Here is a 25,373-nt window from a genome sequence, read left to right as displayed (position 1 = left end):
GGGGGGGGGGGGGGGTGTTGGTGTTGCATTGCTGGAGAAAATGTCACGTTTCTCGTACTTCTACCTCATTCTCTCGTAGAGCTCTGCAGCAAACCCTCTCTGCTTGGTTTGGCGTGCTTTTAAGCAAAAAAGAAAAAGAGAACCTCTGCAAAAGAAAGCTGAGACTTCCTGTTCTCTGTTACAGGCCAGCAGAGTTTAATGGTGCGACGTGTTCACCTGAGCTGTCTGAGGAGTGAAAAGTAGACACTCTGTGCCGGTTGTAGTGAGCTGTTTCCATTATGCATTCTGAGCAGCTGCTCTGTGGAGGAAGTCCTTTGAAGGACGGCTGTAGGGAGGTATCTGGAGTCCCCAGTTCAAATGAAGGCTGGGGAGGGGGTTCCTCACCGCTGCTCATTCAGGGTTCATCGTTCTGCACCCCGGCCACAAAGAGGCCCCACACATGCAAAGATCTACGCTAACACCCAACGTTCATGCTTTAACTAGTACAGAAGCAGGCATGGGAGGGAGGAGGGGGTAAAAAATAGACATGCATTCCTTGTTTCTCCTCAGCCTAGTGTGATTCCACCTCAGACATCCTTTGCTCTCTGGGCCGTGCCTCTGGTTCCCTCTGCTGTTTTGATTTGTGTCTGTTTTGACATGGAGGCGCAGGAGGAGGAAAGCAGTTCTCTGAGCGAGGCTTTGAAGAGAGCCAGATCTGGTCTGAAGGTTGTCTCTGAGGGGTCAGGGGCATCCTTAAAATAATAATAATAATTAAAAAAAAGAAAGGAGGACGAGGGTATAGGAATTGAAGCCGAGCTCCTTGGAGGGGAGAGCTCGCTCACTTTTGCGTGAGGTACGCGCCGATGGTGATGCTGGCCGCCCCGAGCGCCGCCAGGCCGAAGACTGTCTTGATGGACGGCCAGTAGCAGCTGAAGACGGACTCCTTGTGTCTGTCGTACAGTTCCACGAACGCATCCTGAGGGAGAAAATGGGAGAGAGGCCGTTAGTCCAGGGGCAAAACAGTATATGTTTACCAGCGCCTGAGTTATGGCACATAGGAGAACCCCGACATCCGGTTTGTTTTTATTGCAGACATAAACCTTCAAGCGTTCGAGCTCGAACGCTTGAAGGTTTGGACTGTCTTCTGCTGCTGCTTGAGTCCCAGCAGGATTTCTGCCGGAGACGTGCTCCCATCTGGAAACGAGAGGACGTGTGTCTGCAGCGTCTCAGGGGGAAGGCTTTTCAGAGACTTTGCGGCGACTGCTTTTCTGCTAATATCACACGTGTTCAAATTAGAAGCAGAGCAAGCAGATACTGGAGACCAGCAAGAACGTGGCTACAGGTCTGCTGCTACACTCCAAATCAATCCATCCTGCTGAATTCTGCAGACGCTTGTATTCTCTGATTTCATCCTTCAGAGAACTTCCAGGCTGCTTGAGGCATGCCAAACTAGTTTTTAAACACTTAATCAAACTTTAACAGAGCCTTTGCCCCTACAAGAAAGCTGTAAAGTGACGTAAAGAAAGAAAACATGATGTAACCTCCTTAAATTCGAACGTTTAAAGATTTATTTCCCTCTGGTAGTGGTCAGTCATTAAAAAAGGATTGGCTTTCGCCGATATTTTACACATCTACGTCCACTCAAAGGAATGGAACTGGAACATAATTTGTCTTGACGGAGGTGTTTGAATATTCGCCGCTACCTCGCAGTAACAACACCGCTGCTGCTCCGACAGGCTGTGGTCAGTGGTAGTTTTCCTTCATTGTCTCTGATTTTTTTTTTTTCCTTCTTCGCTCTGAGTGAAAATCATCAGTGGGGAGGAAAAAAAACCCAAAACAAAACCTGTCTGACTGGATATCAGCAGAAAATAGGTGCGATATCGTTTTGCGGTTTGTGTGGAATTTCCCTTTAAAATGTAAATCCCCACAGGTGCTGCAGAAGCTGAGTGGAAATGGAGTGTCATTACACCAAAGAGAGAGAGAGCCATTACTTCCACCGTCCCTCTGCACAAAACTCACTTCTCACACAGAAACACAAACAGGAGAATCACAGTTTGCAACACATGATGGTGTTTTTCTGTTTTTATTACCCTTTTTTTTAAACATTTTGCCTGGACATATTGAGGTATAACATATGAACGGTGCTCAGAGGGGTTTAAAAGAAGCCTGCTATCAGCTGTGAGCAAACGTACACGAGGAGCATCTGCGGCGCAAATGGAAACACAGACATCTGCTCACAAGCAGGGACAGCTGGAGCAGCTGGACGGGAAGCGACGGTGCTAAGCTCTCTGTCGTCCCAGGCGCTCACAAGTCGATTATCTTTAGCCAAAGTACAACAGGGGTTTAAGCCACTGGACAAATTTAAATGAAACCTAAGAGCATGTGTAACATTATTTTCAGGGTTTGTCCAAAACGGCAACGTACCGCTCCATCATTCCTCAGTGTAAGATGATCCTAAAAGTTGGTGGGTGATATGCATTCCTACAAGGAATGCTGGGCCTTTAGCTTCCTTTTGCGATGAGGTTGAGCACATTAATCTTTGCGCTTCAATGCTAACATCTGAGCGGCTCTGATGTCTGTTTTTAGCTGTAAATTGACCCATGTGTGAACAATGGTGAATTGTACCATTTCGCTTCCCACGGGAATCTTTTATTCTTCTCTAATCTGATTGAATTTTACATTCATTCAGTTCCAGGAGCCACATTTCATTGGGGAAGTTTTTCTTTAATGAAATACTCATTTTACTCGACCTTCGTCCGAATTTCAATGTGGTTGTTTAAAACCCTCTTGTTCAAACAGCATGTTTTTAATTCTGTTTCATGAAAGAAAAGGCCACACAAGACCTAAAAAAAAGAGAGAGAGAGAGAGAAAAAGGAGACTGAAGGGCTGCGGGGAGACAAAAGCATTTCCTGTTTCCCTTCCCGTTTCTGTGGGATTCCTGAGGCTGGGGGCTGGTGACACGAGGGAGGACGGATCAGCAGATTCCGCCAAGTTTGGGCCCGCTGGTGTCAACACACACAACACGTGCTCCCGAAGAAGCCAGAAGCATCCTGAACCACATTTTCCTCGTTAGAGCTGAGCGTTTTTAATTATATCCAGGCCCGTGCCAACCACCTTAAAAGGCTGAGATCGAAACACAAATGTGCTTTGAGCTGAAACACCCTCCCTCCCACCCCCAGCAGGATGAACCCACGCTGGGTACGCTAAAATATGACAGCCGCACGTCAAGCTGAACAACAGTCAGTAATTCAGTTTATTAAAGTTCATGGTTTGGACAACATGTTGCTGTCGGGGCTGCGTTCGCTGAAATGGGAACTCAGATTCGTTTGTCAGTTCCAGAAAAAAAAAATATAGACCTTTGTTTAAGTTTCTTTTTTTTTTAGTCTCACTTAAACAAAAAGCAATCGTGTCAGTAGTCCTGCTATCTGCTAATGTTTAAATTGATAAAAGATACAGGATGAATGATTCTGCATTTAATGAGGGATTTCACCCTTTTAGCAGAGTGAAGACAAACATTTGAAAAGCTGAATCATTTACAAACCTGATTTTTTTTGGTTCTTTTTCAGTATAATATATTTTCAGTGTATGATGAGAACGTGTCTGCGCTGCTTACCAAAAAACAAGGATTGCCACGATGACACCATGAGTTTTGTTAAACTGATTGTTTATTTTTTAGGTTGTTGGCATTTTGCTGCCATACCTACAACCTTCAGATTTATGGTTCTTCTCTTGTTGCAATATGTTCATCCCTAAATCGTGCCGTGCCAAAATACCAATCAAAAAAAAAAAAAGATGGATGTATTGGAAGTAAACTTAGTAAATGAGAGGTTAAAACTATGAAGAAGATGCTTACTGACAAAATGAATCAAGAATAACGTAGAGATATTTTATATTATTATATTTATATTCTCAGTCTTCTTTTTGGAGCCCCTGCTGGTCAGTAAATGTATTGCAGGGTAAATCACATCTGCATTGGCTTTACTTTTCAAGCCTGGAGGCTACATCTGTTTATTGTGGACAAATTGTGAGAGAATATTGGAATCTATATTTTTTAAGGGTTCAGACTGGACCAAAAATGTTGTCAGTTTCTTTTTTTTGAGCTACGAGGCTAAAATGAACAGCAGAAATATCAGACAGCTACATTTACACTTTCACAGGCTGTGTCTACAAATGCTATCACATTTCTTTCCCCGAGGAGTTGAGTATTCATAAAGTCAGAACTCCAGCTGAGACAGATGCATGTACTTCTGGAAAATTACAGTTTGCTGAAGCTACAACTCCAAACCAGCTTGTGACCGACCGCCAGCACGGTTCAGCAAAATGTCAAAGTCGGGATGTGTGTCCTTGACGGGCCCGAGCGTGCTGACTTCCTGTACGTTTAGCTTAGTTTAGTTTATCTTAGCTCATATTTTAGATATTGTTAGATTGTTAGATTCCCTATTGTTGTTTAGTTCAGCTTTAATTTTATCATGATTTCATTTAGATTATCTTAGCTACTATTCTGACTCTCTTAGCTCATGTTTAGATATGTTTAGTTTCATGATTTTATTTTGATTTCATTTAGATTATACATGATGGATGTTTTTACTTCTGTATCTCTATATTTTATTATATTTGATATGATGTTTTTAATCTGTATTTGATTCTGTATCTGATTGTTGTTTCTGTGTTGTAAAGCACTTTGAATCACCCTGTTTTGGAAAAGTGTTATATAAATAAATTTCACTTCACTTTGGGACGAGGTTCACGAGGGGCGTGATGGATGTTTACGGCGATCCCAAAAAGGGGAATGGATGGTAATAACTCCAGAGTGACTCAGGGGGGCGAGTGAGGACGCTGAGACAGAAGAGGAGTGGAGGAATGTCAGGTGGACATCATGAGACGGAGGCATGCTCCACTTCAGCTCCTGGAACTTTTCACCCACACGGTAAGAGCCGTGTTGCCACAACCATGTGAGCGCAGAGGAAAACAAACTGTACTTCCCCACCCACCCACCCACTCCGTGTCCTTTTCCCCGCTGCTGCTGCACTGCCTGGCTTTATGTTAATGTGGGCCTCTGAAGAATGCAGAGATAAGCAGCTGGAGGAGAAGCCCGCGGAAAGTTGACGTGGACAGGACAATACATCTGCTCACAACAAAAGGCTTTATAATCCTCAAAAGCTCATCTTTGCCCGGCAGTGAAGTCAGCAGCAGGTGTGCATCTGGGATATAAGGTCCTGACAGCAGCTCTCTGCAGTGTTTTATTGGATCAATGACTTTTAAAAGGTCACAGCAAGCCAACAGAGAGTTAGAAGCCACAGAGGGGAGGGGGGAAAAAAAACGCCTTCCCAGGTTTTTACGCTCCCCTTTCTTCATTAGTACCGCACACAATGAGTGTCTTACAGAGACAGAACAGTGAGGACTTGATGGGTTCCCATACTTCGCCGTGGGTTGGCAGCTGGCTGCTCCAGTGTCATGGTTACCCAGACGGGAAGCTCCACACTCCGATTTGCTTTTCCCACCAGCGGGACAGAGCCCATCCTCAACCTCTGAATTTGTTTCCCACACCTCTGGGTTTGCGCTCGGCGTCTTCCTCGTGGACACTAAAAAGGGGATCCTGTGCCGCCGTTGTCCTCGCACGGCCAGGAATACCAAGCCCTTGCCCGTTCCTAAGCAGGTCTCCAGCACACCGCTGGGAGAGATCCCTCAGCATGTGCGGAGGACAGTGACTCATCTTGTGGGCTCTTCGCCTTAGCGCCGTTGAAACCCACCAAGCAGCAATTTTGCCAAAACTACAAAAGTAATAAAGCAGCCATGTCTGTTTTGGGACGTTCCTCGGGTCCAATGCAGGCAGACGGGGGCCTGGAGGAAAAGGATGTGGGTTAAAGTTCGGCTTGTAATTAAAGATCTTGTTGTGGCTTCGCTGCTATTTTCACCTCTGAACCGAGCCTCCCCTCACTGCTCCATTTATATCCGAAGCATTCACATAGCAGCACACTTATAGACTAATGCTGCTCCTGCTGCACTTCTTTGATTTTTTTGCTTCTTGCAGACTTCCCCACGCAGCTAATTAAAGTCAAACAAAACTCCCGTTTCAGTAGCCGAAGGGGAGTAAAGGGAGATAAATTGCAAGGAAAGCATTAATTTCCCTGTAATTGATCACCGCATATATATTCATAACTCTCTTTAATGTTGTTAGTAAATGGACAAATGTGTGCATGTTGGAGAGAAAAAAACTAAAAAAAATCCACAGACTCAAGCGGTGACTTGACAGCAGAAGCCTATCTAAGAAAGGTCAGATTAGATCAAGTCCCCAGAGAGACCTTTATGGAGTAGCTCGAGCCAAAAAAAAAAAAAAATGGGGATGACGGAGGAGTCTGTTGCAGCGCTCATTACCCGATGAATTCCCCCCGCGTCAGCAGTCACAAACAGCTCGGAGCAGCGGACACCGAGGCCTTCGCTGACCTGCGACAATACTGCAATCCATGGAAACAACTGGTGACACGCTCCGCTTTCCCCCAGGTTTCGGCGCGTCAGCAGGATAACCCTTCAGCTCCACTTTGCAGCAGCATTCGTTTCCCACCTCCAGACGCTCAGCCTGACATTAATTTTACCTTGTTCGGCTCCACGAGGGGAAGTCAAAACGAACACCCTGGTCTTGGAGGGCCACCATCCTGCACGTTTTACTTGTTTCTCTGCTCCAACACACCTTATTTAAATCAATGGGTGATTAACAGGCTTCTGCAGAACATGAAGAGGTGATTTAACCACTGAATCAGGTGACCCCTGTATTAGGGTGAGGCTCGTTTCGTTTTTAGACGTTTAGCATTTGTTTTCAATCGCTGCTGAAAAAGGAAAACCAACATTTGCCATATTACTCACCCTTTACTAACATTTAAAGCTTAAAAAGAAACAATTTTGGAGTAAACCAATGAACTAGAAACATATCAGTGTATTGTGCTGCTTAAAAATGACTGAGTCCAAATAAAACGTTGGTGTTTTCTTTTTCACAAGGTAACTTTTTGTGGAATCTTTAACTCCTGCGCTTTATTAGGATAGGGACGAAAAATCAATTACAGTCTAAGGCTTAGACTCTAAGCCGACAATGAAAATGTTTTCTTTTGTGTTGTATAATATCATATTTCATATCAAACTGTACTGAATCATATTATACCGAAGGTTTTCAATTGTGTTGGTTGGTTTATTTGTTTACTGAAAATTTAATGAACAGATTTGGAATAACTTTTTAGGAAATGTTGGGATTGTCGTAAAAAAAACAAGTGACTAAACGTTGGTGGTGTTCCCGATCAGGATCAGGATCAGGATCACTTGCCGCCAAATGCAAGAGGCCATAATGTTCTCGCAGGCACAGGCAAAACCATTATCGCCCCTATGTGTGCGTTTGTGTGTCTGTTAGCGAAATATCCCCACGAACCACTGAACCGATTTCAAAAGAAACTCACGATGTAATCCCCGACTGGTCATCCACAGCTAATCGACATTAACCAAAACAGAGCAACAACTCAGACGATTTAACAAACACTGAGCTAAATTTCTGCTGTGAGAGTCATCTTCATCATATTATTGTCATAATATTGCATAAAGTTTAATCAAAACATCCCTTTTAGTTTAAATCTCTGACATGACAGGTGATACAGATTCCTTCAAGGAATACTTGGCCTTTCATTATCAAATCGTGTTGCATCAGGTTGTATGACTTATAAAGCACAGTAGTGGTTGATGTCATTAAAACAAACATACAATCTGTGTGTTTGCTTGTTTTTGTGCCTTTTCCATGAGTAGTGTTTTTATTACCGGCCATGGACAAATGAATGAGAGACGTGAAAAAACAAAACAAAAACCACATTCGGACTGCAGCTTTACCAAATTAGAACTGATCCAAAAACAATGCCGTGTCCATTTTTGAAGCCCCAAACAATGAGGTTAGAGACCTTCTCTGACTCTCCACATCCGTAGGAAATGTTGTGAATATCACACGGAGGCGTGAACATCCCTCCAAATGCAACAATAAGGAGTATAAAATAATAGGAGTCTGGTAAAAAAAGAGAAAAGAAAAAAAGAGACCATGATGTCACCCAAAAGGAATGAAAACTGGTTCCTGTGCTTCCACTTGAGTTTCTCTGCAAACTCAGGTTCCACTCCTCCAGCAGTCATTACCTTCAAGCGTAAAAGGAGAAGCTATTTTGACATTGGATGCCACCCTAAAGGCTCATAAATATTCAAATCGGCGTCAGCAGCGGCAGTGGCAGCGGCAGTGGCAGCGGCAGCGGCAGCATTTGTGTGTTTACAAAACAGCTCGCTCTCCCGTGGGAGTGAGCCTGCACCACTGGAACATGAAACATGATCGCCAGTAAATCACCCACCCTCCCCATGACACCCTGCGCTTATTTTATTGTCTCCATTATTCATTGTCTAAAATCGCCTGATAAACAAGGGCACTAACTTCACACACGAGACTCTGGTTTCTCTGGAGAACCACCGCGTCTCGGTGAAATGGTTTTTTTTACCCCCCCTATAAAGCCGAGTTAAACAGCCCAGTTTGTTCAGGACAGACAGGCTTTTGGAGGGGGAAATCTAACCGTTCGGCACACATTTCTAATGTCTCAGCTCAGACTCAGCAGTTATGAGATCACTTGTTCGTACTGATCCTATTGATTTTTACTCAACGGCTCCGAGTCAACATGAAATGCCGGCTCGGGTCACCTTGCAGACTCGGAGAAGTGAAAGCAAGAGGGGGATTGTGCTGTGGACCGGATTACTCCTCTTTCCCTCGCTCTCGTGCTCCACTCTTGGTTGTCCTCCACACTTTATTGAACCACAGGGTGTGTTACCAGTCACTTACAGAGCAAAGAGTTGTCAAATTTTCACAACAAAGGGCTACAACTCAAGTCTCTTCCTGTGTGTTTCGGTTGACTCAGACGATTCCCAAAGTTAGGCACCATTATTCCCTCAAACAGAGGCTAAAAAGGGGGATGTCTCCTCCTCTGAGGATGTCCACACCAAGGCCCATCCGGCCCACCTCAGAGGAGGAGGAAGTGTCCCGGCCCCACTGCACGACTGCTGCGCTGCTATAAATATCCAGAGGTTTTCATTTGAGCTCCTGGTTCAAGGCCTCCCAATCTAATAAAAGAGCTCTCCTCGTCACTGTTCGGCCCGTTTAAAAGGCCACAGATGATGCGCAGAAGGCAGAAAGAGAGAAAGAGAGAGAGAGTGGAAAAGGGCAGCCGAGTCATCATCTGCATGTGTGGAAGCTGATGTGTGGTCTGAGTGCATTAAACCACGGCTCGAGTGGCTTTCCATTTACAGACAGGATGTCGGCCACTTGGACGTCTGCGTGTTCTCTCTGAGGGAGCTGCTGCAAAGTGCATGAGTGGCTTCGGCGACAGCTTTGTGGCTTCAAATCTCTGCGTGAGCCGAGTGAAAGCCTGTAAACTCTTGTTTTAATCGCCCACCACCAAAAGGTGAAGGTGGACACGGATTTTTTCGCCAGTGTCCCTGTTACCAAAATATCTCATGAACCGGGGGGCACATTTTAATGAACATTTCGGAAAGCAATCGCTAGATGTACGTCTACAGCTGGTTAACTTCTGGGGACAACTCCATTCAAGATGGCCGCCACAACCAACTAACCTTAGAAAACACAAAAATGGCTATAACCCAGCTGCTTTTATAGATATTGTGCTAACATATAGCTTGGTTGTAGTTGAGACTGATCCACATCGCTCATTTCGAGGACCAACAGATTGTGCAACATCTTTGTGTACATTTTTGCTGTTAACTGTTGGAGTCAACTCTGTCCGTCTGTTAGTAAAACATCATGAGTCACAGAGCAGATTTTAATGAAACTTTCAGAAAGGAATCATTTGATGTAGACCTACAACTGATGACCTTTTGGAGTGAGTTCAATTCAAGCTAATCAACATCAGCCAACACAAAAAATGGCTAAAACTCAGGAAATTTTAAAAATACTGAGCTAAAGTTTGTGGTGGTTACTGATAGCCATTCACAACACGTATTCTGAGCGTAAACATCTTTACAACCTAAGTTGTTTTCTTCGGATTTTGCATATTGTAATGTAAAAACAAAAAAGGTACTTAAGTGAAAGTGGCATTTAAAACACGCAGATCGGTTCAATGAAAACCAAACAGTCAAAGATGCCGAGCCGAAGCTTTTCCCACACGAGCGGCCCTATCAGCTTTGGGTTGCTGTGTACAGAAAACAGAGCAGGACTTATTTTGGTACGTCGAGAGAGAGAGAGCGACCACGAGAGAGCCCCCTTCAGCTGAGCGGCCTCGCCTGATTGGCTCCGATAGAAACCTCTGATAGAGACCGTGGGAACCAGCAGGCTCCCAAGTGGCCTGCTGCTTCTCCTGTAACAAACACGGGCCGGAGGAGCGGCTATTTTCCTGTGATGAGGCGGCACGCTGCTTCAGGCCTCGCACGCCAGAGCCGCTGACCCCTTAAGACCTTAAGACCACACATCCGCGTCTCCACTCCCAAAAATAGGTGGACAAATGTGAACCAAAAGCAGCTACTGTATATAAAGAGTGATGATGCACCGGAGGATGACTTCAGCCTGAAGACCGCTCTGCTAAAAAAACTCATTCGGTAGAAATGATGTAGTCATCGTGGTTTTGCGTTGAGCTATTTTCTAATAAACTCCTGATGTAACCGGGTTACATAATCCGCATGATTAGAAAGGGCTTTTAAGTCTTTGTAAGGGAACCTCGACAGCTTGGAGAACATGAGGTCACTTCCTGCGCGAGGCCTGAAGGAATGACATCACTGTCTGGTTTTAGACTATAGCTTCTGTGTGGTAAAGCCAAGTTTGGTTAGATCAGCATCTGGAAAGACTAGAGGCGAGCCAAACACGCCGTCATATGAGTCAGACCATGACCGTGGAGAAACAAAGAAGGAACGGCTTCAGCTGGTTCGACTCTGTAACCAGGGCCGGTTTATTTGTTTTCAATTACTACGTGTCTTTGATGAAATCCTAGGCTGCCCTGTAATTTAGGGAGCACAACCGAACAAGTCTTCATCATCTGGGGGCGGATTAATCCCGTCAGCGAAGAGGAGAAAGCATCAGAACATCAAAGCTAGACATCTTGGAGAGTCATCCGCTAAATGAAAGCACGTCAGTTTTGGCAACAAGTTATTTGAGCGGTTGGAGTGATTCGAACACACCAAGGGGGGGGCAGCCAGGTTTCAGGTTCAGCTGCGTTCCCTGCGCACATCCATGTAAATGAGAGCGAGGCCACATTCGGGGACGGGGCACGCTGCGAGGAGAGGGAGCAGATTGAGGAGCTCAGATGTCTGATAGAGTCAGAGAAAACAATCATCTGTTTGAGGTACGGCTCCCTCAGGAGCAACCTTTGAAGTAGAGAGAGGAGAAGGCGAAGGTCGCTGAGAATTTTCCACAAAGTCACAGAGAAGGCATCTGCTGCAAGTGGGGGAAAGTAACTCCAGTCATGGTATGACAAAAGGAAGCACACCTCCCCTCAGTCCTTAGGTTTTACCAATTAAAACATGATACACAATCATCTGAATTAGTTAAATCTTATATGAACAGCCACGTATGGTGTATTACACTGTGACAGATACGACGTAACCAAGTAGATGAACACACCACGATTCAATTCCTTGTAGAAGTGCTCTTCGTAGCGTTAACGGACGTAATCATATTCTATACACAACTATAAAATTCTCTCAAAAAGGTGTCATGTAGGGACTTTGAGTCACTCTTTGTTACAGATGTCCCCTTTCATGAACCAGTTCATCAACACTGCTGCAAAGACCAGCCCCTCTATAAGCTGCCTCGCCAGTCGTAAATCACCAATCGAGCCCTCCACGTCCGCGACAGCGTGAACATTCATAAATAAAGCCGGCATCGCAAAACCGTACGAGGGGGTGTACATACCTTAGCAGCACAGATGTAGAGTACTACGAATAAAATGTGTGTCAGACATCCCCCCACGCCATAAATCCGCGCAGACCGTCTGTCGTAAGCAGCAATGCCAGCTCACCCTTTTCACCATTTTGGCTCTGAGGCTCAGAGGCTCAGAGGCGTAACAGCAGCGGGTCGACTACAACTCTGCTGTCCATTTTTACAGATTTTGAGCTGAAATCTGGTGTGGTCGTAGCCGACATCTCCCACTCCACTTTGAGTTCAGTTTACTCCCGTCCGGACGCAGGTATCTGTCGCCTAGATGTCAGACTAATAGACCCAAAAAGTCACTTATCCCTGCAGCAATCAGGCTCCTAAATGAGCAGTTGTAATCTTAGTGTTTTAATTTTAATACGTTGTCTTGTCACGTATTAATGTCTCTTGTGTGTGCGTATACGCAGCCTATGAAGCAAATTTCCATTCAGGGATAATAAAGATTTTTAAACTCTTGATTAAACTCATCCCAACACAGCCCTAACAGATCATAAAAGATATGCTTTTGAAACTCTGGCATGCCAGGCAGCGGGCGCTATGGATTCCTTCAAGAAACGGTGCTCATTTATCCTGTTGGAGATTTTCTGCTTTTCTTGAGTTTCAAGCAAACAGCTTCTGCAATTTAGTTTAGTGTTTGTTCATCAGTAACATGACTGTGTGACCTGCAACGTGACGTCGGTCAACTCAGACTGTATTTACTTCATTTTAGCACCTTCTGAGGACCAGATGGCTTTTTAATCATGTCCCAATACGTAAACCGTTCAAACTAAAAATGGCTGGACTTAAAATAAAATGTGTCCAACTTGTCTTTCTTGTTGAGCTTTTAGATGTTTTTTTTTTATTATTATTTTTTCTCTTTCTTGTGCTTGGGTTTTAAATGAGTGAATTCCACTCGAAATCCCATCATTTTACAGTGGTGTAGTGTGACTTCAGTGTAAGATCCCTGTAAGATCCCTCAGTTGCCCTGTCATTGTGTAAGAAGACAAGGCCAAACCCGATATAGGAAGGAGAGAAACTTTCCCACAGGCTGACAAATGGAGTTGTGAAATGAATGGCAAAAACTTCTGCGACTGCCACGAAGCTTGAGGTCATTTTGAAACAAAAGGTGGGGCAGGGGGGGAGCGGGGGGTGGAGAGAACTGCTCTTATATAATTCAGACCGAGAAATCCAACTGTATAGGTGCCGTCTGTATCGAGTTAACCCTGTCTCTTCGAAGCAGCAGCCGATCCCGGAGTCATTTCTTTTTTTTCAGGTTGGGAAAACTGGGGAAAAGTTCAATGACCTCTCTTAGGCAACCAGCTGATTTCCATCTAAGCCGGGGGAGAGGAATGAGAGGAATGCATTGATGTGTGCAGACAAACAACTGCACTGTGTCTACCCAGGGACGCCTGATCCGAGAGGGAACGAGTCTGAGGGCAACCAGCAAGGAGCTCGGATACACAAAAACATTTGGATTGCGCAATAAAACAACATTATAAAAGCCTAATCCAGCAGCTGAAAGAAGAGGTCGTCATCATTTTTACTTTTTTTTTTTTTTGCCCCCTCATAATCTTCGTACTGAGTTCAGTGTGACGCGCAGAGAGTTGTGTTGTGCAGCAGGCTTTAAAAACGAGGCGGATTGTTTGAACTGTTCAGAGGTTGGCTCGCTCAAAGCTGCGTGACCTTCCTCGTCTGCATGAACAGACCAAAGAGACACGGCCTACCTGATGAATTATAATCAGTCTGTCTGTTGTGACGGCGAACGCCTGCTGGGAAAATGTGCAGTAAACTAATCATCTGTCTAATAAGGGACTTTCATTGTTTGGAATAATCCATAAAAAATTGCATTTGTGGTAAAAAAAAAAAAAAAATTGACTCCTGAGCAGTCTGGATCCTGTTGGCCCCTGATAACAAGAAGACACTGCACCAAGCTGAGGCTTTAAATCAAGCAGGGGAAAACGGCGTCATGCGGGCCGTGTTATAAATGTTGCTTATTTGTTTTCACCTTGTGCTATGTAATGCCCATGTGGGTATTTCATGATTGCATTCCCCTTCTTTTCAGTCAGCAGAAGATCAGCTGAGAATCAGATGATTGTTGAGTCAGATGGCTTCAACAAACAGACTCTTAATTCAAGGTGGATCTATTATTCTTGTCCTTTCTGGCATAAACTTACATTTAATCAAACCTCATGTTTATTTTGGTCCTTTAACCCCCGTTAGCCTGACTCTCCAATTTATTCTGTGGATATTACCCATCAGGCTCGGCCTGGCTTGCAGCCCACGGACGGTAAGAAGGGCAGGATTGCCTCTTTATGACTTTAGAAGTCTTTTCTTATTGCTTGCTTCTCCGACTATCGTCCTCCTCCTCCACAACCCTGTTAGCTGCGCCTCCTGATCAAAGTCGCCCTCTGAAGTCCGACCACTTCATCCGAGAATATCTTCCTGGCTCCAACCCTCCCTGGAATGCAGCGAGGTGGATTCACGTTAATATAAACCCGGATTCCTTGAAGGTCAGGTGCTCCGACTGCTCGCCGCGATGGACTCAGAAAACGAGTTTGCATAACTGACAGATAATACAGCACAGTGTTGAGTTCAAGCCCTCCCTTTTTTTTTTGCATCAGTAAACTGGAGTTCAGCAGATTAGGAAAAAGAAGAAACGCACTCACTGGACTCTTTTCTTTACAGTCTCTTCACCACGTCGTAAAATGTAAAAGATAAATAAGACATTTTATAAGAGTTGATTAAAGTTCTGGTGGTTAGATTTGCAGACGCAAGCCTCGTCTAGACAGGAGTTCAAAAATCCCCCTCATAAAGCAAAATGGCGCCTGACAAAACTAAACCCAACCATCATAAAGAAAAAGAAAAAAAAAAACTGGATCCGACACAAGTCATACGATGAGTGAACTGGGTGATATGTGAACGTAAATCATCCCCGTGTTGTCAGGAAATGCGCAATGACGCCACGAAGAAGAAAAGGAATCAACTGTCAGTTTCTTTTTGTTTTCTAATCCGTGTTTTCTCTCAGGTAACTGTCACTATTTGAAGATGTAATGACAGCCCGACAACCAATTAAATGAGCAGCACAGCTAACAGGATGCTCAGTGAAGTTGATGTAAAATAAAGGGCCCCCCCGCCGGCATGCCGCTGTCAGCAGCAGCATGGGCTTAAAGATACTGTGGAAACAGCAAGGGGGGTATCAGTGACAGCTGCAGCATGCTGACACAGGGGGGGCTGCAGGTCTGAGAGGACACCGGGAGCTCAGGATGGAAAGGAGATAAGTCCCTTGGCGACGCTTTCGTCCTCCGAATACTGGGTTTCTCTGCAGACCCAATCAGCTACTGTCGAAGGTTGATGTTTTCACGAGGACGCGCGACTTCAGGAGGAGTTTTGGTAAAGGAGCCTGCTTTGCTGTGTCAATTGAGTCTTTGCTCCAAAACACTAAACACTGGAAACACTCAATCAATACAACGCAGGCGAAGTGATATCTGAGCGACGGCTGACCTCACTCGGTGTCGAGAAGAACAGATCAGATTTCCAGTGGGGCCGGTTGCTCGGTTGCCCAAAAATTGAAAATAAAAAAAACAAATATAACACACCGGGGAGGAAGCAACAGAGAATTATTTACTCCAGACCTCCACAGATGAAGAAGAGAAATCTAGTTACCATCATCTGGCTGTTGTCATTTTTTTTTTAGGGGGGAAGCAGGGCATGTACAGAACAGAGCCAATAATGGCATTCTGTTTGTTAATGGCCAGTGCAGTGGTTAGTTGCACCAGGAAATCCCAGAGGACATGTGTGTGTGTGTGTGTGTGTGTTGGAGCCGAATGGCACAGCTAACAGGAAGCTCGGCACCCCGGGGCCATCTGCTCCCTGCCACGGCTCACATGTCACCCTGTGACAACACAGCATTATTGATTCACACCACCACATCCGCTTCTGTGTATACACGCAGCACGAGTGTGCGCGCGGGTGCGTGTGGGTGTGTACACAGCTATTTTGTGGACAGCAAATAATTGATTTGCACGGCTGCATCCGCTTCGGTGTTCGCCTGCCCGTGTGCACGTGTGTTTAAAAAACTTTAAAAGGTGATTTAACACCAATCACAAAATGCATTTTTCACTCTTAGTTAACTCAGAGCGATGCAGAGACGCCATTTTTTTGTTGTTTTCAAGCTACACTACTTGAAATTTTGTAAAGAACAAAGAAGCCATTTAAAATGTAAGTATAGATCTTTACCTTGCTTTGGTCTTGGCCTCACTTAAACTAACCCTCAGCTCGTCAATCTGGTCTGAATCAAACTATTTCTCCAAACTAAGGTTGTTCAAAGATCTCCCTACAGCAGGTAAGATATTAATTGTTCAGGACTCAATCACATAATCCTACTGGAAACGATTTAAACAGTTAATCTAATTGAGAATATCAAATCTACATCAAAACTCGTCCCAAAGTGTCAACAATAGACCGAAGATGGGGGGGAATGATTTAACCTTGCCCTATATTGATATGCTGTGCAGCACAAGGGCGTGCCTTGTGGCAAAGTCAACTAGCGTCTCAGTAGGCTGCTCATTATCTGGCTCCAACCATGACAGGAAAGGTGGAAAACTCTTTTATCTGCCATCTCAAATTGCTCGATGGGACATTCGTTTTTTGGGTTTTTTTTTTCCATGCACATCAGAGTTGGGTTTGCGTTGTTGAGCGAGACAGACAGCGCAGACGCAAACAGGGCAGGGATTTATGAGCAACATTACAATTACGGGACCACACAGGCGAACTGATGGTAATGCTTCTAAATTTAGAGGCCATCTCACATGTCCCTGCATTTTTTAAAGGTTCAGGAGTGTCACCTGACTCAGAAAGTCACGACTCCGGGTGTGAAGGGAGTGGAAATGTTTCTGGAATAATATGCTGTACGTTTAAAGTTGCTGGGCGTTATAGACAGAGGTAAAGGAAGCTATTAAAAGCTAAAAAATAATCTATAAGATTGAGCAAACACAGGCTTTATGGATCTACTTTGGGAACGCGTCCAAGTTTCTTTATTTCTATAAATTTTTCATCAGCATGAGCGTTGAGCGGGACAGCTGGGCTTTCAAAGAGTTCAGGCTCAAGTCCTTCACATGTCACGGCGATTTGCAAGTGTGCCATGATTGTAAAGAGACATGAACCACCCCAAAACCCCTCACATCAGCACATGTTCCTGAAGGAAGCACGGCTCAGCTGACAGGAATATCCGACAAAAGAACAAAAATCGCCCACACCCTCCACTGGCTACTCAGGAAAGGCAAAACCCAGGTTGTCTCCATTATTTATTTGTTTCCCAGTGAACATTCCTCCCAGCCCACCCCCAGAGGAGGCTCAGAAATAAGCGCACAGGATGGGGTGGAGGGTCTCCGGAGAAAGGCGAGGTCATGAAAAAAGGCAGGGCGCCACTTTATCACTGCGACTGTGACCGAGCGAGCAGTGTTTTGTTGTTTTTTGTGCTGATCGTGTTGTTTGGGTGCTTTCCACACGCAGCAGAGGCTCTGAGTTTTTTTTTTTTTTGGGTGCGTTCATGAAACGCTCGGCATGCGTGGAATGATAAAGATGGAGCAAACGAGACAGAGAAGCGGGGGGGGTTCTCGAGGCTGATTTGAAGAACGCGAGCTGCTTATTTGACCTTTTTGTTCCAGTCAGCAGCAACATAGAAAAAGACTTTTTTTTTAATTTAGAGAAACAGCATGTTCACATGTTTCTGACTTGGTTTTTTTCCACTATAATAAAGAGCATCACTGACACATTTTACTCTCAGAAGATGGAAAAAATAGCTGCTCAAACCATAAAAAGTCACTTAGATTACTTTTTATACTGGAACCAGTTGCAAGACGGGCTCTTGTGCAATTAAAATTACAACTGTATGTGGTTAATTGTGATTAATTGCAGTTGAATAGCAAATTCATCTGATTTCTAATCTATTAAAAATCTTTTCAGAAGAGATTTTTTAGTTTTTAATAGGTTACTGACAGCATTAGTTGTAGCAAAAACAATATTTTGTAAGTTTAAATGTGAACAAATATAGCTTTTATGGTGACATCTACAAAATATGTCATGGAACTGAAAAAAAATGGGATCAAAATGTATTTGGCTGTGATTCGTTAAACAGATGCAACACAGGATCCTAATGAACATGGAACATTATATTCAAAAAATTAAAAATCCAGTCACCACAGATCTTATCAAACCTGTTTGGGTTTGTTTAGCGTCATTGTTAAAAAAAAGACAGGATGAATTCATTCATTCATTGGCAGAAATTTGCTAATAAAAATATGAAATGTTTTTTTTTTGTTTAAAACATTCACCTTGGCCATGATATGTAAATGACTTATCCTAAAGAAAAATGATTCACAATTTTATGAAAATAATAAGAAAAAACTATTTCCATCTGTTAAGTACGGAGGTGGACTCGTCAGGCTTTGGGCTCGTTTTAAACCATATTCTTTGCTGGAGGAAAAAAATTAAACGGAAATAAACACCTGCTAATTTGAAAAGCAAATGTCACATTAAAAAAAAGTGAAAGATGAACAAAAAGTAGTAGTTTATGTTCTTCAGATATGAAGTTAGACACATTTAGCTGCTAGAAAAGCATTTAGAAGCTGCAGTCCTGAAAAGGGTGATTCGTGTAATGACTATGAAGGAGATTGGGCTTTTACTGTGTGAGAGTTCTTTTACTAAAACTGTAAAAGATTAAAGTAAAAAGGTAAGAAATGTGACTTTGGAAAGCCTCCCTCTCAGACCTAGACTAAAGGGTTAAACTTGCTTTTGTAGGTTTGTCCTCACACTGGGTTGAGTGCTTGGAAAAAAAAAGAAAAAGGTCTTTGTGCATCTCGGTGAAATTTCTACCGACCTGCCAGAGGAGGGAAAAATATTCTTTAAAGACCAATTCAGGGAGTTCGGAGCTCAGAGCAGCCCGCCTCTGTAGGAAATGTTTCTGAGGTTACAGTTGCCGAGTTGATGGGTGTAAACACAGTGGCAGATGGTGAACGACAAAGTCCTGCGCAGCAAGAGGGGTACCACACAGGGGAGGGGGGGATTCTTGGCTCCCTCTTCCCACATTAAGCTCTTTTGTGGCGTACAGTCTCTGTTACAAGAGCTGAAAAGTCCAAATCAAGAGATAAAACCCTTGTCAAAGTCTCCCAGCTCAGCCTTGGGAACAAACACTTCTTGCTTCTCCAGCTGTTTAATGATTGGGTGGAGGGGGAGAAAAAATGAAGTCTTAGATGCTATTTGCATGAGTAATCATTTACTTCTCTGCCCAAATGGGAGAAACAAGAAATCCGCGTGTAGCCTACTAAAATAAAATAATAAAAAAAAAAGAAAAGAAAACGAGACCAGACTGATAAAGTGACTGTGACAGCATGCAGGGCGAGGGGAGAAGATTTGTAGCTTAGAACGGATGGATCAGTCATGACTTACAGAGCTCATTACACTGTAAAACACAAGCCTTCAGATGTGGCGTTCTTTTCATCGTCAATACAGACTGCTTTTTGTTAAGAACAGAGTTCAAAGCCGAGGTAGGTTTTCACTGGAACAATTCACAAATGCAGCCCTTATTAGTATTGACTCGTGTTAAACGGATTGTTTTTGCCGCTCGGAGACAACAATTGGATAGAAGTGAGATCTCAGCGAGGATTTTATGTTTTTTTAAACTCTCCCGTCTCCGGGTGCCTCCTTTGTGTTTAGGTTTTGTCTCCACTCTGCCAGCCCATCACCTATATGGAGATTAATGACTTCCTCACTGTCCCACATAGCCTCAACAGCCAGATGCCCACTATACCGTAGCAACACGCCAGTCCCTCCCACCAGAGAGCCGGATTGTGCTCAGGGTATCCCCCACAGGATGGACCCAACCCCAACTCACATTGTCTAATACACACATATGTCTGCAAAACGGAGACAAAAAACAGAGAGAGAGAGAGAGAGAGAGAGAGAGAAATAGGCCACCTGGTAAGCAGCATTCCAGAGACACTTGATCCTGATGTTTTGGACAAAAATACAAAGAACACCCAGTACAGCTGGAAATGTTAGTTCACTCGTACTGGAAAACAGAAACTCCACAAATCATCCAAAATCAGATTTGTCATGAGAATATGTGGTACTGTTTGCATAGCAGACATCTCTTGAATTTGAGCTTCTCTCCATTTGGCTCCCTGTAAAAATTCAGAACAGAGTCACGAAGCTCTCGACAACCGAGCTCCACCTCACGTTAAAGATCTCACTGCTCCATATTTTCCTCACAGAGCACTTCGCTCTGCCACTGCAGGTTTGCTTGGGGTCCCTAGAGTTTCTAAAAGTCAAATGGGAGGCAGAGCTTTCAGCTATCAGGCTCCTCTCTTGTGGAAACAGCTTTGTTTCTGTCTGTGAGGCTGACACTCTGTTTGCTTTTAAAGCTAAGCTGAAGACTTTCCTTTTAGATAAATCCTATAGTTAGGGTTGGCTTGGGTTTCCTGAGCCATCCTTTAGTTCTGCTGCTGTAGGCTCAGACTGCTGCAGGTCAAGCTGACCACATTTCCCCAGCCTACTGCTGTCTTTACTCTCTCTACTCTCCATGTTTGCATATTGCTGTTGTTAACCTGTGTTTTTCTTTCAATACAAACTTCCCTGTCCTCTCAAACCCCAGCTGGTCGAGGCAGATGGCCGCCCATCCTGAACCTGGTTCTGCTGGAAGCTTCTTCCTGTTAGAAGGCAGTCATTCCTTTCCTTATCGCCTCTGTGCTTACAAATTACAAACGCAATCTGGTGGTTTTTTTTTTTAGATAGGTAACTTTTTCTAATTGACATTTCATTATGTACTGTATGTGAATGTATTGTATTATATAATATAATTGTATTTGAATTTGGGTCTGAATTGAATTTGTGATTTGAACTTGTATTTTCTTTTGTACGGTGCCCTGATGTGACTATTATTGTGAAAAAACTGGCGCAATATCGATCAACGGAACTGAACGGAAGTGAACTCAACCTAAAAACCAAACCTGCTTCCTTATCGTAACTTTAACCGTTCAACTAACCCAGCTGGCTAAGGGACACATCGAGGCCTGATTAACCTTGGTTGGGCCTTCCTCGGGCAAGAGGGTCTAGTGCTAATAGCTGCAACAACCAATAAAACCCGAGGTCCACTGCTGAGGATGTGTCCCAAAATACTAACAACAAACCCAAAGATGATTTGATCTCTAATAGAAGCTTGAGAATTTGAACATTTTAATTCCTGGCCCAAACGAAGGAGATAAGATCTCGCCTGACATGGCGCTGGTCTGTGCCTTGCCTTTGACTCCTTACAAACTGTTTCAATCCTTGAACTGATTCAGGGTGGAACAATCGAGACAAGAAAAACACACCTAATCCTGCTTGAAAGGCGTGGTTTAAGATGTGATGGTTCCACGCATTTCTTGCTGAGAACAATAGCACGTACACTGCAGTCTTTGCTCTTCCTCTGCCTTCCCCCCCCAAAAAAAAGAAATACTTCCCCTAGTCTCATAAAGACTTTGGCGGTGCTGCTTAAGTAGCACGTAGATTTATCACCGTTCACTCCAGCTTCCACAGGGGTTCTCAAAATATGCAGTTTTGTTTCAAGTAGTTTCTGTTTGGAGCCAAGACTGTAATTTGGTTGAACCGCTCATATTTTTAGCTTGCTCTACTTTCTAGCTTTACATCACAGTTCAGCTTATAATTAGCTTATTGTTTAAATAGTTGATAGCAGATTTTTTTTGTTTTGTTTTTCTGAGTAGCACCAGAGAGATCCGGAGTACCACCACTGGTACTTGTACCACGCCTCAACAAGCATGTATCTAGAACTCCTTACACACAACTTGATCGACAGCTTCGACCTGCTGAGATGCAAAATTACTTTTTAAATTTCATCCTTCAGGAGCCATAAACGTAAAACGTCTCTAGTTGCCTGACAGATGCGGTGAGTCAACATTCATTGCCGTCTTGGTGCGTGGCAAAAAATAACGCAGAAGTAATTTATTTCTCAACATCAAGATTGAGCAATTTCCCTTTGGGGACTAAATGAGTTTTTTTCTGATTCTGAGCTCTTCTCTGTTTAACTGAGACAGCAGTTTTTTTTTTGTTTTTTTTCTCTCCAAGCCCATTTTGGCATTTTCTCGCTCCGTGCGCCCCTGCAGCCAGTCAAATGTTTCAGGTCAAGCGTGTAATTTCAGGAGCCGGACGCCGTCTGCTGCTTTGTTCCGTCACTTGGCATTTACTGGCCATGCCTGTAAATAAACACAGGTGTCCCACGTGCGAATGAGTCTGCAGCCCGCACCCAGCTGGTCGATGTAATTTCTCTCAGCACAAAAGGTTGCATTTTGTACTGAATATTTAGGAACGAAAATAGGACCCCCATTCACATCTTCGGGGGGTGTGGGAGGCAATCAGTGCAGAGTGGGAGCTTTTTCAGCTTTAGCTGGGTTTTTACAAACACAGTTAGTGCTTTGTCACGGCTAAGGGACAGATTTTGTTTACCTGGAGGTATATTTGACTCAACCGCGATGTCTAGACTAAACAACGATTAGTGGAGACTCCTGTTTTTGGACTCAACTTGTCTCAGAAAACAGGAAACAGAGACTGAGAAGTGATGGGAAGGGCTTTCCACACCATCCACACCTGTCAAAGTGCGACTTGATGAGCCCTGACCTTTGTTTTCACTCACCTCTGGCACACAATAACACGACACCGTCAGTGACCACAAGCACAACCTGTCTAAATGCACATTTATCCATGTTCTCTGAATGTCTTTTCTTTATATACACATAAAGCATTAAAAAAACTAACCCTAAAACCCCCACAGATGGTGGATAAATGACCTATTACTTTGAAAAGAAGTGGCCAGCACCCCGTTTGTGGCTCAACTCCCCCAGCAAAGCCCAACATCAGATTAGATATAAGCACATTTGCTCCAACTCAAAGCTTTCACACTGAAACCAATTATAGACCAGATTATTTCTGAACAATGGCAGCCATTGTTCTATCCACACGACGAGGACACTGAGGTCATATCATTGTCTGCATCTGGGGGAGTTAAAACACAATCTACAACCAAAATGCTATGATTTAAACTGCTGATTGAACGACTCTTTACATCCAAGCAAGAAACAAGTTTCAGCTTTTATGTCCCAATAAACTGAATCCCTTTTGAGACTTTCTGTTGAATTTGATTATCTGACAACTCGAAAAGTTTGGATTTCTTGTCCTTAGATTACCCATGAGGACGAGCAATTTCTGCGACGTTATGAATAAAAGTCTGACCGGGAGCCACAAAATTCTTGGATAAAACAGAGAAGCCTGGAAGATATGTCCCGTTTCTTTCGCCCTGAATAAAACAGTGACTTATTGCGTTTAGAAATCCTACCAACGATGTAATAAAAATGGATGAGATGGGTTTCAGAAACCTTATCCAGGGCACGGAGTGGATGCGTCTCTGTTATTAAAGGTCATGTAATAACTGAAACGAACACCTGAGGGAATTCCCTACCTGACAGGCATTCAAATAAAAACAAATCATCATCAGGGCAGAACTGTGTGGAAGCTAGGGTGAGTTGACAATAATTTTGATCGGGTTTTCATTCCCCGTGAGCAGAAATCCATTAAAATTGACCCAAATTGCAAAAGTAGGCCTTCATATAATCCCCAAATATTCCCCTGGATTAAAGGATGCTACTCTCCGTCTCACTGCAGGCGGACGCGGAGGCACAGTCATCTCCACCCAGCTGTAAAACACAGACTGCAATGACCTACATTACTGTACAGTGAGGTACAGGCTGGGGGGGGGGGCATGTATGCGAGCGTCTCTGCAGCCCGGTCTGCTGCTCCGTGCGTCAAGAAACAAGCCTGGGAAACAAAAATAAAACAAGAAAGGGGGGTCCGACCAGGAGGCTGCAGATTAGCACTGCATGCTCCTGGAGGGGGCCTCCCTCTGCTGCCTGCCTTTGATATATGGCACAACCTGCCACCTCCAGGGAGGGGGGCGAGACAGACTCAAGAGGAATGTTAAACGGCCCCATCCTTTGAGATGAAACATCCAATATGAATCATTGATGCCAATCCCTGTCAGACGCACACACCGACACACGCCATCGCTTCCGGTTAGGATGCAGCATAAATGTTATTTTTCTCTGCTAATTAAAGGCTACTTCATTAGGGTTTGGGTTAACAGGTGAGGGTGTGCAGCAGCTGCAGGAATAGGAGCTGACAGGTGAAGGCTTAGATGCTTCATATGGCTATGCCCAGAGGTTTTAACACATTAGGCCACCAGATTTCTGTCTGGCACCCTCCCCCAGCCCGATGCATTTATGTGACAGCTGCACCTCAGATAAATATACAACCTGAATCAATCCTCGTTTACTTCATTTATTTTATTTTCTGAAGAGGCTTCGACTTCCTCTTTAGACATCTCGGCAGTCCTCTGACAGCTGTCTGTCCGGCCTCGCAGGGCGGGCTGCTGTCAGAGCGTCGGGGGGTGTGACAGAGAGCTTCCAGGCGATTGGTCGGGGCGACTTTAATGGACAGCTCGAGCAGCCAATGGGAGCCGCTCGAGCGGAAGGCCGCCCTCCTCGGGAAGCACTGGCGCGGGCCGTGCGTCACAGCCACGGCTTGGAAATAATTCAATTACGCTCGACCTCACGTGTACTTTCAATATGAAGCCATAAGCGGAGGCACACGGGAAGGCTGACTTTGGTCTCGAGTGTTTCGGTTCGAACATGTGTAATTATGAACCCCCCCAAAAAACACGCACCCAGTGGCACACACAACTGCAAAAGACGGAACCAGGACCTACCCATCCCCCGTTATCCTCTATCCAGCTGTTCAGAGGTCCATTTAAATACTCCGTCATCCACTCCGCGATGTGGTCCACCTGCGGCGTCATCTCCTCCCTGGACGCGCACTCCACGCACACCGTGCCGCCGAACTCGAAGAAGGCAATGATGCGGCCCCAGTTGACGCCGTCCCGGAACAGCTCGTCCATCACCTCGGCGAAGCGCGCCTTGGCCGCGGCGCTGGCGAGCCCCAGCTGCCGCGACATCTCCACGAAGTCCGGCTGGTAGAGGCGCTCCAGCTCGTCGCCGGCCTCGCGCAGCACCCTGTGGATGTGCGCGAGCGGCTCGTGCGGGGAGATCCGCCCGCAGAGGACGGGGTCGGGGTCGCTCTCCGCGTCAGGGGGCGCCGTTCCTGCTCCTCCTGGGGCTCCTCGTGCGCCGCGGCACCTCCGGACCAGGGTCGGGGACTGGCTCGCCACCGAGCCGTTGTTGGCAGCATCGTCTCGGACGCGGCGGGGGCGGTCGGAGCCCCACGCGTAGCCGCGCTTGGAGAGTTTGTGGCAAATATAGTTTTCCACAATGAAGCGATTCACCTCCATTACGACTCTAAACGGAACCAGACGTCGCTTCAAATACGATGCATTTTTTTTTTTGTGGCGAAATTGGACTGCAGGTCCGTCCAGAAGTGT

The 25,373-nt window shown here is 44.8% G+C and overlaps 1 protein-coding gene across 1 annotated transcript; it reads right to left on the bottom strand.

Annotated features, from left to right (window-relative positions):
* Positions 1-6: 6 nt before the first annotated feature.
* Positions 7-25,373, bottom strand: bcl2b (BCL2 apoptosis regulator b; the record flags this gene model as incomplete). Its single annotated transcript, XM_017422555.3, has 2 exons — positions 7-955; positions 24,705-25,373. Coding segments are annotated over 2 exons (807 nt in total), but the record flags the coding sequence as incomplete, so codon positions are not given.

The sequence above is a fragment of the Kryptolebias marmoratus genome, linkage group LG20 (assembly GCF_001649575.2).
Source record: "Kryptolebias marmoratus isolate JLee-2015 linkage group LG20, ASM164957v2, whole genome shotgun sequence".
Lineage (NCBI taxonomy): Eukaryota > Metazoa > Chordata > Actinopteri > Cyprinodontiformes > Rivulidae > Kryptolebias > Kryptolebias marmoratus.
The sequence above is the reverse complement of the archived record's forward strand: the minus strand, read 5'-3'. Positions and strand labels throughout refer to the sequence as shown.